This window comes from Thalassophryne amazonica, chromosome 14 (genome assembly GCF_902500255.1).
Source record: "Thalassophryne amazonica chromosome 14, fThaAma1.1, whole genome shotgun sequence".
NCBI lineage: Eukaryota > Metazoa > Chordata > Actinopteri > Batrachoidiformes > Batrachoididae > Thalassophryne > Thalassophryne amazonica.
Genome location: NC_047116.1, coordinates 73,472,801 through 73,488,580, shown reverse-complemented (window position 1 = coordinate 73,488,580; position 15,780 = coordinate 73,472,801). Strand labels below are relative to the sequence as shown.

Below are 15,780 nucleotides of genomic sequence, written 5' to 3'. Positions count from 1 at the left end.
GCTGAGAAGTGAAATTCAAACTTTTGTTAATAACCCAATTTGATCTGTATTCTTAAATGAAATCATAAATACCGAACAAAAACTCTGAATATACAGCATTTTAATTATACACTCTTTTTGCTACAGTAATGTCAGTAAACTCTTTCACCCGCTGAGAGAGAAGTACGAAACCGATGCTTACCTGTATCAGTGACATGTTGCTGAGATCCAGTCTGAACAGGTAGTTCCTGCATTAAAAACAGAGGAGATATGAGTGTATAAAATGATTCATCCAACTACCTTAGTAGGATTAGTTTCAAAAAGAAAATAACAGGAGGAAAGACATAAACAGGAGCAACAGATGTCTGCTACAGCCATTACTGGATGAAGAAATAGCAGCTGTGTAGTTTAATCATTTGTTTAATCATTCAAATAATTTGTCAATGTCAAAAATGCCAAGATTATTTGGTTGGTTTTGTTATTAAACTGGTAAGGATGTGGTGAAATTACATATCAACTATTCACAAAGCATGAGTTGGTTTAAGTGTGTTTTAACATTTTTAAATTGATTTTTAAAGCAGATACCAGCTTTAAAGCAGAAGCACAAGTTAAAACTAGACGCATTAATCAACCCTGCTCATCAGGCACGAGATGTTATTAGATTTATGCAAGTCTGAGTTATCACCGCAGTGTGATCCTGAAAGCAGAAGTGTGTTTATGTTTGATACAAAGGTCAAAAACAGGGATCACTTAACACACATTTCCCTGATTGAATCACAGACATTACGTGCATTATACAGATGTGGACATAAGACAACATGTGCAGTGATTAAATACTTCCAAACTCAGTTTTCTATTACTGCACATATCCATCTTTTCAAAGAATATGTGTGTCAACTGTCTATCTCTACATAAAGTTATTTGAAGTTAATAACAATAATAATAACAAATATAAATACAACATAACAAATGATGCGAGACCGGACAGTATACTCGGGCAGGTCTTCACGGATTGTGCAGGACAACTGAAGGATCAACCAGGCATATATACGAGCATGTTGCCCGTGGGATCCACAGGTTCTAGATTGGCTAGTGCTTATAAAATAGGTAGCTGACATTTTACAAGCGTGGTAATAACTTATACACAGATTCTATAATGAGTCAGAATGGCGTGTGAGTCCAGAATGTTTTTAGAACCTTTGACCTTACACCTCAACAGTTTATAGAGGAAGACCGTAACCCTTTTATTTCCTGTCAATTACATAATTTTTTATGTTAATTTACTACCTTAATGTGTTATTATTATTATTATTATTATTATTTATTTATTTATTTTTAATAGGGGTGGTGGCCAAGTGGTTAGTGTGCTTAGTTTCAATGGGGAATGTTCACGGTTCAAACCCCACCCCTGCGACATTTCTCACGATTATTTTATTATTACTTCTATACTGTCATTTGATTTTTAAATGGACCAATACGTGTATATATATATACGAGGGCTGTCAATAAAGTAACGGTCCTTTTTATTTTTTTCAAAAACTATATGGATTTCATTCATATGTTTTTACGTCAGACATGCTTGAACCCTCGTGCGCATGCGTGAGTTTTTCCACGCCTGTCGGTGACGTCATTCGCCTGTGAGCACTCCTTGTGGGAGGAGTCATCCAGCCCCTCGTCGGAATTCCTTTGTCTGAGAAGTTGCTGAGAGACTGGCGCGTTGTTTGATCAAAATTTTTTCTAAACCTGTGAGACACATCGAAGTGGACACGGTTCAAAAAATTAAGCTGGTTTTCAGTGAAAATTTTAACGGCTGATGAGAGATTTTGAGGTGATTCTGTCGCTTTAAGGACTTTTCACGGTGCAAGACGTCGCGCAGTGCTCTCAGGCAGCGTCGCCAGCCTGTTCAAGCTGAAAACCTCCACATTTCAGGCTCTATTGATCCAGGACGTCGTGAGAGAACAGAGAAGTTTCAGAAGAAGTCGGTTTCAGCATTTTATCCGGATATTCCACTGTTAAAGGATATTTTTTTAATGAAAGACGTGCGGACGGATCCGCGCGTCGGGACGCAGCCGACGCGGTGCGGCGGCACAGGAAAAACACCTCCGTGTTGATAACCATTTGTAAAATCCAGGCGGCTTTTGATGGCTTTCAGTGGAGTGAGTATATGAGAAATTGTTTAACAGGCAGGACATGTTCCAACTTGTCCTTAAGGCTTTCAACAGAGGTGTTTTTCCTGTGGCGGAGCGTCGCGGCGGCTGCGTCCTGACACGCAGACCCGTCCGCACGTCTTTCATTAAAAAAATCTCCTTTAACAGTGGAATATCCGGATAAATGCTGAACCGACTTCTTCTGAAACTTCTCTGTTCTCTCACGACGTCCTGGATCAATAGAGCCTGAAATGTGGAGTTTTCAGCTTGAACAGGCTGACGACGCTGCCTGAGAGCACTGCGCGACGTCTCGCACCGTGAAAAGTCCTTAAAGCGACAGAATCACCTCAAAATCTCTCATCAGCCGTTAAAATTTTCACTGAAAACCAGCTTAATTTTTCGAACCGTGTCCACTTCGATGTGTCTCACAGGTTTAGAAAAAATTTTGATCAAACAACGCGCCAGTCTCTCAGCAACTTCTCAGACAAAGGAATTCCGACGAGGGGCTGGACGACTCCTCCCACAAGGAGTGCTCACAAGCGAATGACGTCACCGACAGGCGTGGAAAAACTCACGCATGCGCACAAGGGTTCAAGCATGTCTGACGTAAAAACATATGAATGAAATCCATATAGTTTTTGAAAAAAATAAAAAGGACCGTAACTTTATTGACAGCCCACGTATATATATATATATATATATATATATATATATATATATATACATGTGCGGAATTCCTCTGCACGTCTGTCTCAATGTGCCGAAAAAGTGCTGATGTCCACGTCTTTTCACAATTCCTGTGCTAGTCAGACGACGTCCCGGATAAAACACAGCGTCCAGTTTGGAAATGAATGGCACATTCCACTGTTACAGGAGTTTTTGTCATGGAAAGAGGAGCGGAGGCTTCGCGCGTCGCGGTGGTGCAGCATGGCGCACAGCAACGCCGTGATGAAGCCTCACGGGACATGTTCTGGCATGTCCAGGCACATCCACAATTTCTCGTATAATCACTCGATGGAAAAAACCACCGACAACTGTCTGAACGCCATCTCAAAGCCGTCCTGTGAGACCAAACGGAGGTGTTCCTTGTCTCGCTCCATCAGCAAATCGGTCATGACGCGCGAAGCCTCCGCTCGGCTTTCCATGACAAAATCTCTTGTTAAAAGTGAAATCTGCCGGAAAATGGTTGATGTCCAGCTCTTGTGATAACCAGAGAAAGTGCACACGACGGTCCCGGCTCCACAGAGCCATCCATTTAGAAATGATCCGGTGGTTTGTGGCTCTCGATGGCGGCACGGAGCGCGGCGCACCGAGCGTCCTTAAAGCCGTCCTTAAAGCTGTAGTAACAGTCCTTATTCTCTGTGAAGCCCGTAAAATTTTCACCGAAAGCCAGATAAATTTTTCAAATGGTTTCCAGCTGCCAGTCTCTAACAGTTTCTGAAAAAATTCTGATGGAAAAAAAGCCCAAATCATTCCGCCATTTCCTGACAATGAAAATCCGTCGAGGGGGTGGACCACTCCTCACTCAAAGCCTGCTCACAGGCGAACGATGCAACCGACAGGCGTGGAAAAACTCACACATCAATCAATCAATCAATCAACTTTTTTCTTATATAGCGCCAAATCACAACAAACAGTTGCCCCAAGGCGCTCCACATTGTAAGGCAAGGCCATACAATAATTATGAAAACCCCAACGGTCAAAACGACCCCCTATGAGCAAGCACTTGGCCACAGTGGGAAGGAAAAACTCCCTTTTAACAGGAAGAAACCTCCAGCAGAACCAGGCTCAGGGAGGGGCAGTCTTCTGCTGAGACTGGTTGGGGCTGAGGGAAAAGAACCAGGAAAAAGACATGCCGAGAAGGGGGGCAGAGATCGATCACTAATGATTAAATGCAGAGTGATGCATACGGAGCAAAAAGAGAAAGAAACAGTGCATCATGGGAACCCCCCCACAGTCTACGTCTAAAGCAACATAACCAAGGGATGGTCCAGGGTCACCCGATCCAGCCCTAACTATAAGCCTTAGCGAAAAGGAAAGTTTTAAGCCTAATCTTAAAAGTAGAGAGGGTATCTGTTCTCCTGATCTGAATTGGGAGCTGGTTCCACAGGAGAGGAGCCTGAAAGCTGAAGGCTCTGCCTCCCATTCTACTCTTACAAACCTAGGAACCACAAGTAAGCCCGCAGTCTGAGAGCGAAGCGCTCTAATGGGGTAATATGGTACTACGAGGTCCCTAAGATAAGATGGGACCTGATTATTCAAAACCTTATAAGTAAGAAGAAGAATTTTAAATTCTATTCTAGAATTAACAGGAAGCCAATGAAGAGAGGCCAACACGGGTGAGATATGCTCTCTCCTGCTAGTCCCCGTCAGTACTCTAGCTGCAGCATTCTGAACCAACTGAAGGCTTTTTAGGGAACTTTTAGGACAACCTGATAATAATGAATTACAATAGTCCAGCCTAGAGGAAATAAATGCATGAATTAGTTTTTCAGCATCACTCTGAGACAAGACCTTTCTGATTTTAGAGATATTGCGTAAATGCAAAAAGGCAGTCCTACATATTTGTTTAATATGCGCTTTGAATGACATATCCTGATCAAAAATGACTCCAAGATTTCTCACAGTATTACTAGAGATCAGGGAAATGCCATCCAGAGTAACGATCTGGTTAGACACCATGCTTGTAAGATTTGTGGGGCCAAGTACAATAACTTCAGTTTTATCTGAGTTTAAAAGCAGGAAATTAGAGGTCATCCATGTCTTTATGTCTGTAAGACAATCCTGCAGTTTAGCTAATTGGTGTGTATCCTCTGGCTTCATGGATAGATAAAGCTGGGTATCATCTGCGTAACAATGAAAATTTAAGCAATACCGTCTAATAATACTGCCCAAGGGAAGCATGTACAAAGTGAACAAAATTGGTCCTAGCACAGAACCTTGTGGAACTCCATAATTAACTTCAGTCTGTGAAGAAGATTCCCCATTTACATGAACAAACTGTAATCTATTAGACAAATATGATTCAAATCACCGCAGCGCAGTGCCCTTAATACCTATGACATGCTCTAATCTCTGTAATAAAATTTTATGGTCAACAGTATCAAAAGCAGCACTGAGGTCCAACAGAACAAGCACAGAGATAAGTCCACTGTCCGAAGCCATAAGAAGATCATTTGTAACCTTCACTAATGCTGTTTCTGTACTATGATGAATTCTAAAACCTGACTGAAACTCTTCAAATAGACCATTCCTCTGCAGGTGATCAGTTAGCTGTTTTACAACTACCCTCTCAAGAATCTTTGACACATGCGCATGAGGGTTCAAGCTTGTCTGACGCAATCACACGTGATTCAAATCCATATGGTTTTTGAAAAAAATAATAAGGTTGGATACTTTTCTAATAGACCTCGGATTTATGTTAGGGCTGGGCAACATTAACATGCTAACATTGCGTTAATTATTGAGGTCATTATCGCCGACAATTTTGTTCCTCCCCTTAACGCTGCGGTTTTGTTTTGTTTTTTTGTTTGTTTGTTTTTTTAGCCTTTTATGACTGTTGCTCGTTGCCTTTTATTTTGAAAGCGTCAGTCGGGGGCGAGCTTATGCTGCTGCTTCCTGCAAAACGACACGAGGATGGAGAAAAGTACAGGCTATGCAATGCACAACAAAACAAAATGCAGAAAGACGCCGAACTTTTGAGTGGACATTTTCGGTACAACGTTCTACAGGATCAGGCCCGGATCCAGACCGGTTTGGACCTATGCAGCTGCATCAGATGCATTTTTTTTTTATGCATCGTTCGTCATCGGTAAAAAAAAAAAACTTAATCTCGAATAGCCGAACGTGTGCCCGCGGTGAACACAGCTTTTCGGTGGTTTTCATGTCAACCTATAGTCCATAAATGATACGGATTTTTCCGAGTTTCAGAGTCATACGGACGTACAAATAAAGTCGGATATTCAGGGTTTGGTCTTTAATAAATTATTTCTGCTTTGAAACCATGAACCATTGAAGCAATGCTTCGATCCAGTAGCTCTGGATTCACTGCTCTTCAGAAACGGCAAGCTGCTTCTTAACCCCTCGCAAAGCCATTAAAATATCGTCAGTCACTTTTGTGTGGAATAAAGTCACTAACTGGGACTCTTGTCTTGTTGCTGTCAAGAAACGAGAATCGTCCTCCGTTCTGTTCACACAGCTCGAAACGCTGCGCGGCTGAGACAGAGTCCGGTCAGAATTAATAACTTCAAAATGAACTGCCACTTTAAATAAAATGACACCTCTTTCCAAATGTAATATAGACAAGAAACTACAATCGACTAAAACGTTTTTTTTTCCTCCCAAAATGAAATGTGCTGTGTTTTCTTTTCAAATTACATCCTGAAGTGAAGCACAGCAGCTGTAAGCTCCCCTCAGACATATGGAAACACATTCATGCCAATAATGTCTGAAAGGAAATGCTTTTGACAAAAACTACAGATTTTGTTTATTCCTATTTATGTCCAGAGATCAAGGATTTACCATGTAGAGTTCATTATGTACAAAGTTTAAGGATCCAGTGACCAAATTCATATTTATTTACTTAAGACTCAATAAAATGTTCAATTCAATTTAATCGGCTTATAAAGTGCCAAATCACAACAAAAATAAATATACTAAAACAAATACGTCACAATTGTACAAAAATTGTGGTATGTGTACAATTGTGACGTATTTGTTTTAGTACATTTAGTCATGGACATGAATATTGTTATTTTGATATGAAAACAGGATAACAAATGACCTGCCAGTGGTTTTATATTTGATTTCATTAGTGTGTTTCAGTTGAAATTTACATTTTCAAATTTATGCAATGTTCATTTACATTTTCAAATAAAACTGTGCTTTTAAGCGGCTTTTGAATTCATTTTTGGGTTTCACATATACCATGCGATTAATCATGATTAATCACAGAAAGTCATTGAGTTAATGCGATTAAGATTTTTTATGTTTGCCCACCCCTAATATATATATATATATATATATATATATATATATATATATATACTCAACAAAAATATTAACGCAACACTTTTGGTTTTGCTCCCATTTTGTATGAGATGAACTCAAAGATCTAAAACGTTTTCCACATACACAATATCACCATTTCCCTCAAATATTGTTCATAAACCAGTCTAAATCTGTGATAGTGAGCACTTCTCCTTTGCTGAGATAATCCATCCCACCTCACAGGTGTGCCATATCAAGATGCTGATTAGACACCATGAACAACCACCGTGAACAATATTTGAGGGAAATGGTGATATTATGTATGTGGAAAAAGTTTTAGATCTTTGAGTTCATCTCATACAAAATGGGAGCAAAACCAAAAGTGTTGCGTTTATATTTTTGAGTGTATGTATGGGGGGAGTGTCTTCAGTTTGGTGGGTTCTGAGTACCATCACTGCTTTTTGCAGAGGATGTGGTCCTGGTGACATTATCGGCCTGTGACCTCCAGCACTCACTGAGTCAATTCACAGCAGAGTGTGGAGCGGCTGGGATGAGGATCAGCACCTCTAAATCATAGGCCATGGTTCTCAGTAGGAAACAGATGGACTACCTACTCTGGGTAGAGACTATGGTCTTGAACCCAAGTGAAGGAGTTGAAGTACCTCAGGGTCTTGTTCACGAGTGGGGGGACAATGGAGCGTGAGATTGGCCAGAGAATCGGGACAGCAGGAGTGGTGTTGCATTTGGTCTACCATATTGTTGTGACTAAAAGGGAGCTGAGGCAAAAGGTGAACCTCTCAATCTACCAGTCAGTCTTCATTCCTACTCTCACCTGTGGTCTTGAGGGTTGGGTCATGACCAAAAGAACTAGATCGCGCGTACAAGTGCACAAAATAGGTTTGCTCAGGAGGGTGGCTAGTGTCTCCCTTAGAGATAGGGTGAGAAGCTCTGTCATCTGTGGGGAGCTCAGAGTAGAGCCGCTGCTATTTCACACTGAAAGGAGCCAGCTGAGGTGGTGTCAGCTATCTGGTAAAGATGCCTTCTGCACACATCCCTAGGGAGGTGCGCAGGCACATCCAGCTGGGAGGAGACCCCCAGGAAAGACCCAGGACTTACTTATAAGGTTTTGAATAATCAGGTCCCATCTTATCTTAGGGACCTCGTAGTACCATATCACCCCAATAGAGCGCTTCGCTCTCAGACTGCAGGCTTACTTGTAGTTCCTAGGGTTTGTAAGAGTAGAATGGGAGGCAGAGCCTTCAGCTTTCAGGCTCCTCTCCTGTGGAACCAGCTCCCATTCAGATCAGGGAGACAGACACCCTCTCTACTTTTAAGATTAGGCTTAAAACTTTCCTTTTTGCTAAAGCTTATAGTTAGGGCTGGATCAGGTGACCCTGAACCATCCCTTAGTTATGCTGCTATAGACGTAGACTGCTGGGGGTTCCCATGATGCACTGAGTGTTTCTTTCTCTTTTTGCTCTGTATGCACCACTCTGCATTTAATCATTAGTGATCGATCTCTGCTCCCCTCCACAGCATGTCTTTTTCCTGGTTCTCTCCCTCAGCCCCAACCAGTCCCAGCAGAAGACTGCCCCTCCCTGAGCCTGGTTCTGCTGGAGGTTTCTTCCTGTTAAAAGGGAGTTTTTCCTTCCCACTGTAGCCAAGTGCTTGCTCACAGGGGGTCGTTTTGACCGTTGGGGTTTTACATAATTATTGTATGGCCTTGCCTTACAATATAAAGCGCCCTGGGGCAACTGTTTGTTGTGATTTGGCACTATATAAAAAAATTAAAAGAAAGAAAGAAAAAGAAAGAAAGGTGGAGAGATTATATCTCCACACTGACCTGGGAACGCTTCAGGATTTCCAACTCAGAGATGGTTAATGGAAAGTGATGTTTTGGGTTGCCTGCTGGAGCTGTTGCTCCGTGACACTATATACATAGCACTATTATTATTCTGAACATATATATATATATATATATATATATATATATATATATACACACAGTAGTGTTCAGAATAATAGTAGTGCTATGTGCCTAAAAAGATTAATCCAGGTTTTGAGTATATTTCTTATTGTTACATGGGAAACAAGGTACCAGTAGATTCAGCAGATTCTCACAAATCCAACAAGACCAAGCATTCATGATATGCACACTCTTAAGGCTATGAAATTGGGCTATTAGTAAAAAAAAGTAGAAAAGGGGGTGTTCACAATAATAGTAGCATCTGGTGTTGACGTTACAAACTCAAAACTATTATGTTTTTTTTAGCAATCCTGTGAATCACTAAACTAGTATTTAGTTGTATAACCACCATTTTTCATGACTTCTTCACATCTGCGAGGCATTAATTTTGTTGGTTTGGAACCAAGATTTTGCTCGTTTACTAGTGTGCTTGGAGTCATTGTCTTGTTGAAACACCCATTTCAAGGGCATGTCCTCTTCAGCATAAGGCAACATTACCTCTTCAAGTATTTTGACATATCCAAAGTGATCCATGATACCTGGTATGCGATATATAGGCCCAACACCATAGTAGGAGAAACATGCCCATATCATGATGCTTGCACCACCATGCTTCACTGTCTTCACTGTGAACTGTGGCTTAAATTCAGAGTTTGGGGGTCGTCTCACACACTGTCTGTGGTCCTTGGACCCAAAAAGAACAATTTTACTCTCATCAGTCCACAAAATATTCCTCCATTTCTCTTTAGGCCACTTGATGTGTTCTTTGGCAAATTGTAACACCCCCTTTTCCACTTTTTTTTACCAATAGCCCAATTTCATAGCCTTAAGAGTGTGCATATCATGAATGCTTGGTCTTGTTGGATTTGTGAGAATCTACTGAATCTACTGGTACCTTGTTTCCCATGTAACAATAAGAAATATACTCAAAACCTGGATTAACCTTTTTAGTCGCATAGCACTACTATTATTCTGAACACTACTGTATATATATATATATATATATATATATATATATATATACACAGAATAAGAACACTGTCAGTAATTCTGGATTTAATTCTTTGCTCTCCCGCACTCAACATAGGCTGCAAACAAGCACTACCAGTTCACCTGTAAGCAAACCGTAAACTGAACAACCACTGAATTCCTGACAAATCAAATCAGTTTTATTTATATAGCGCCAAATCACAACAAACAGTTGTCCCAAGGCACTTTATATTGTAAGGCAAAAGCCATACAATAATTACAGAAAAACCCCAACGGTCAAAACGACCCCCTATGAGCAAGCACTTGGCAACAGTGGGAAGGAGACACAGTGAAGAAAAACAAAAATAAATGTCTTTTAAAATAATGTCATATAAGTGTTGGGGCAGTATGTCTCATGGCCAATTTGCTACTTTGCTAACTTCATATAATAATGATAATAATTTCATATCTCCCTAAACAAATAATGATAATAATAATAATAATAATAATAATAATAATAATAATAATAATAATAATAATAATAATAATAATAATAAGAAGAAGAAGAAGAAGAAGAAGAAGAAGAAGAAGAAGTTCATATTTCCTCTGGAATGCCATGATGCATACTGTTCTTCTGCTTACCACGCTACACAGACAAAACACAGTTTTACTTTTACACATACCGGTTAATACAACGTGAGCAGTCACCACATATAAAGGTAAAAATGCAACATCTTTCAAACAATCACATAGCTTTACTGACCCACACCATCTGTTTCCTATCAGTTTTTCAGTCTTCTGAGTTAACCCCCTAATAACCCGGGAAAAATTGAGAATTTCAATCTAACATTAGACAGATCTGACTTGACACATGTTGTTTAGTAAAATGTTTAGTAAAATGTGATCTGTATAGCAGGGGAAAACTGAGTTTGAAAGATTTTATCTAATGTTTATGTACAGCTGTGTATATCTTCCATGGTTTCACCAGAAATCCACGGATTGACTTGGTCCAACACGGCCTCAGTATGAATCATTATTGTCCATAAAACACAATGGCTGTGTCAGAATGGTTATACTGTGGGCTGAGAGGATTTACAGGGTTATTACCTGGCACCAACAATCAGCTCATTCCTAGTCAGGTCAAGGGTCAGCCGTGAGTAATCTCTCACTCCAGGGTGTGAGAAAGTGGAAATCCACGGGCTGAGAGCTGAGAGCAAAAGAGAGAAAGGAAGGAATGATTATGAGATAAAAGTACCAGCACATAAATCACAAAGTTTGAGTTGGAACAAAGCATAACCTGCATATGGAACAGAGGGCAGTGAGTGGTGCTGTGCGGGCACCTCCTGCAGACGGGGACAATGCCGTCCAGGTCAGCTGAGCCACTATGATCCCGATGTAACCCGACATCCACACAAACACTTCTCTATGTGGCGTTCAAGGCTCATACAGCTGTGCTGTTTGAAGCGTGCTTTGATCATTCACATGTTAAAACGAGCAGAACTGAAGGCGCGCACGGTGGGGTTTGAGGTTTGCATTACACCTCAGTGTAGACCATTTCATAAACTGCACACAACCTGATTTGCCATTTTTGAAGCCAGAATTACTGTGATTTGGGGGAAATCGAAATCCCTTCACAAGTTTAAAAAAAACTGTTTTATCCTCTCTCAAAGGCCAAGAGTAAAGGAAAACTGTGGGTGACTGATACTGTGAATATCATTAGATTCAGGTCCATTCACTACTGTTGATAATTTTATTCAGTTTAAGCATATGAGCATGATTAAAACAAAAACAAAAAAAACAACGTTATGTATCTATGAATGCATCAATGAAAACATTTATTCAGACACAGTAAATAAAGATAAAAAATAGAAAAAATATTAGAATAATTACAGAAACATAAATAGATATTGTGTTGCCTGTGAGGATCCACAGGCTCGAGTTTGACCCAAAATACGAGGTCTGTTAGAAAAGTAGCCGACCTTATTATTTAAAAAAAAAAACATATGGATTTGAATCACGTGTGATTGCGTCAGACAAGCTTGAACCCTCGTGCACATGCGTGAGTTTTTTCATGCCTGTTGGTTGCGTCATTCGCCTGTGAGCAGGCTTTGAGTGAGGTGTGGTCCACCCCTCTCATCTATTTTTTATTGCGAATAAATGTCTGAATGATTTTGAGCTTTGCTGCATCAATTTTTTTCCAGAAACTGTGAGAGACCTCCAGGTGGACACCGTTCGAAAAATTAATATGGCTTTCAGGGACGATTTTATGGGGATTAAACAGATTACGGGGTGTTACTGCCACTTTAAGGACGGCCCACAACTGCTGAGAGTGCGGCGTGCTCCCAGCCCCCATCGACAGGCTGACACCCCGCTGGAACAACCAGATCATTTCCAACGTGAAAGCTTTGTTGATCTGGGACCTCGGCTGACTTTCACAAAAAGGCAGAAGATGTGGACATCAGCACTTTTTCCGGCACATTCCACCATTACAGGAGTTTTTTTCATGGAAAGAAAAGCGGAGGGATGCACCATGGCTCTGTTCATTACGCGGGACAAAACCACCTCGGTGTTGGTCTCTCAGGACAGCTTTCAGGTGGATTTTAGACGGATTCCGGTTGCTTTCCAGTCGTGTGAATATCCGATGTGATTGTGCATGAGCTGGACATGCCAGAACATGTTCTGTGAGGCTTCATCATGGCGTTGCTTTGCGCCGAGCAGCTGCACCGCGACGCGTGGAAAATAATAAGGTCGGATACTTTTCTAACAGACCATGTACATAAGCATACCAAACAGCAAATGTCAGCTCTCCTCAGTTTCTCCGTGATCAAAGTTACGCACATACAGATGTACACAGAGGCCACTTGGCAGTGTTAAATTAATACTGTCTCTGGCCAGAGTTGGACCATATGTTCACTGTCAGTGTTAGTTTTACCCTGGTGAATTTTCTGTGTACGTAATATCCCTAATTTGTCCAAAAATATCAATCCTATCAACTTTTCATTTTTTCAGCATTCATCCTTGATCAAAATACATATAAGCATACCAAATGGCAAATGTCAGCTATCCCCAGTTTCTCCATGATCGACGCCAAACACACGCATGTTCAACTCCAGAGACTACACCAGGACCTCCCTTGTAACCCTCATTTTCCCAGGGGGCAACCAGGCTGACTTCAAGGGCTCCTGAGGTCAGACTACCTCTCCGGTACAGAGATGCTTAGAAAAAGAGTTGCGAGCATCGCTTAGGTGAGTCATGAACTTTTGTTTTGAGGAGACATTCTTATTTCTGGAGAAAAACAGAAAATATTTGTTGAACATTATGCTTCTGTTGCAATATGGTCTGTGTGGGAGAGAGTGGAGATTAGAAAAAGAAAGACTTTTATTAAGGTTTTTTTAAAGAAAGACTAGTTATTTTAGAAGGACTTTTAGTTCTAAAGTTTTGAAAACAAAGAAACTTTCAGTTCTGATATTTTGAAAATGGTTTGATTCTGAAAGGGACATGTTGGTACTTACTGGTATATTCCCTTGTTTATCATAAAAGGGAGAGATGTGGTGAGTTGCAAGTGTGTGTGTGTGTGTGTGTGTGTGTGTGTGTGTGTGTGTGTGTGTGTGTGTGTGTGTGTGTGTGTGTGTGTGTGTGTGTGTGTGTGTGTGTGTGTGTGTGTGTGTGTGTGTGTGTGCTGGGTAGACAGCACCGCAGTCAGTCGGATGACATCATTAGATAGTGTGCTTGGTTGTTGTATAGCTGTGACCATGCTACGAACACATACTGTGTGTGCCTTCTGCTGGAAGCAATAATAAACACAGTTATTGAGTTAATCTACATATTTCATTAACATGACACTGAGGTAGTTTGTACGTGTATGTGTTTTCAGTTTTAATAGTCAAATTATTCCATAATTTATCTCCTTTAACAGTAACACTAATATTTGAGGTTTGTTCTCACTAACTATTTGTTCAACGAGTCTTCTCCCCCCTCATACTGTTTTTGTAAATTGAAACTACTTTTGGATACTGTTGGGTAATAGTTTGTTTTTAGCTTTGTACAAAATTTGGGCAGGTTTAAAATCAATTAGATCCTTGAATTTCAGCGAACCTTAAAAAACAAAAAACAAAAACAAAAAAACCCCCCTGATTTTCAGACAAAATAGAAGTAGTTAGGATGACACTCCAACGGCTCAACGTGTGACTGCACACACCACACAGATGAACCTACCCAGGTCCTGGATAGCAATCATTCAGGCAGAAAACTGGTCTGTACCCATTTCTCGAAAGAAACCATCTTCTGCATCGAGGTTAAACATAGCCCCACCTTTCCCAGTTCAATTTAAATTTGATTAATTTATATAGAGCCATCTCATGACAGAGTTGCCTGAAGGTGCTCACACAACACACAATTCATAGCAGCACAAAGTGAATTAAAATCGAAAAGGGCACAGTAAAAAGGTAAAAACAGTAGAATAAAAAGAAACTGCAAACAAACATAAAAGCATAATAAAGTAACGATAAGACAGTCTAAAAAAGTGGGTCTTCAGTCTTGATTTAAAAGTCTCCACTGTGTTGGACTGCCTTAAAGGTGCAGGTAGATCATACCAGAGAGCAGGGCCACGGTAAGAGAAGGCTCTATACCCCACAGACTTTTTATTCACCCTTAGATCACACAGAAGTCCTGCACCTTGTGAACGCAAGGGCCGCGCCAGTACGTAGGGCTTGACCAAGTCCGCCAGGTAGGAAGGAGCCAGTCCATGAACAATTTTATAGACCAGCAACAGGACTTTAAAATCTGATCTGACAGAAACTGGAAGCCAGTGAAGGGACGCCAGAGTGACTGTGATGTGGTCAAACTTTCTGCTTTGTGTCAAACGTTTGGCAGTAATTCAGCACTAATTGAAGACCCTTAATGCTGGACTGTGGCAGACCAGAAAATAAAACATCGCAATAATCCAATCCAGAAGAGATAAATACATGTGTCAGAGTTGCGGTGGTCCTCAACACTGAGACACGTGCACGCTGAATCATCCACAGAGAAACACCCCACACGGTCAAAAATGTCATAGCTGATGTTGTCTTATTCCACATGTAGTGGTCCTAAAGTGAGTCAGGGGACTGTAGACAGTCCGCCAGATAAACCTTTATGGAGGTGTTGATGGCAGGATGGTAAATGGACTGCATTTATATCGCGCTTTTCACCATGATTTCAGGGTGCTGTCACACAAGGCGCTCACTACACACCGGGAGCAAGTAGGGGATTAGCCCTCTGGGGTCCGAGGGCATTTTTGGACAGTTCACTCGCCTGGCATAAATGTTTTATTATTGCTGTTAACAGCTCTCCCTGCATCCCACAATCAAGTTTTATGTCTCTTTTTAGGACAACCTGTGCTTTCAGAATATATATGTTTTTGTTGTGTTTTATAAGTGTAATAAAGGTTTACAATCAAAATTAGGCAAGGAAAAAATAAAGCAAAAAATAATTTTCTACACACATTTATTCAAAACACACAGCAAACTATAATAAACAACTGTTTTGACACTTTATAAAGGTAATTTGAGGTCTTGTGTGAAAGACTGTACAACAAAAAGGTTCAAGCAATAAACACAAATGCACATTTTGAACAATATATACAAAATGGTCTATGCGTTTTGTTGTCCATTGATATGGTAAACAGTGCTTTACGCAGAGAAAGCAACAGAGTTATCCAATAACATTCACATGCAAACTAGTGGAGCAATC

The 15,780-nt window shown here is 40.6% G+C and overlaps 1 protein-coding gene across 4 annotated transcripts in view; it reads right to left on the bottom strand.

Annotated features, from left to right (window-relative positions):
* Positions 1–15,780, bottom strand: part of sema5ba (sema domain, seven thrombospondin repeats (type 1 and type 1-like), transmembrane domain (TM) and short cytoplasmic domain, (semaphorin) 5Ba) — a 945,671-nt gene that overhangs the window by 428,643 nt on the left and 501,248 nt on the right. For all 4 annotated transcript variants that reach the window (XM_034185844.1, XM_034185841.1, XM_034185842.1 and 1 more), the window contains 2 exons: positions 11,158–11,257; positions 182–227 (listed from right to left, as the gene is read on the bottom strand). In XM_034185844.1, the coding sequence (XP_034041735.1) occupies positions 182–227; positions 11,158–11,257 (146 nt within the window). The remainder of the gene's footprint in view (positions 1–181; positions 228–11,157; positions 11,258–15,780) is intronic.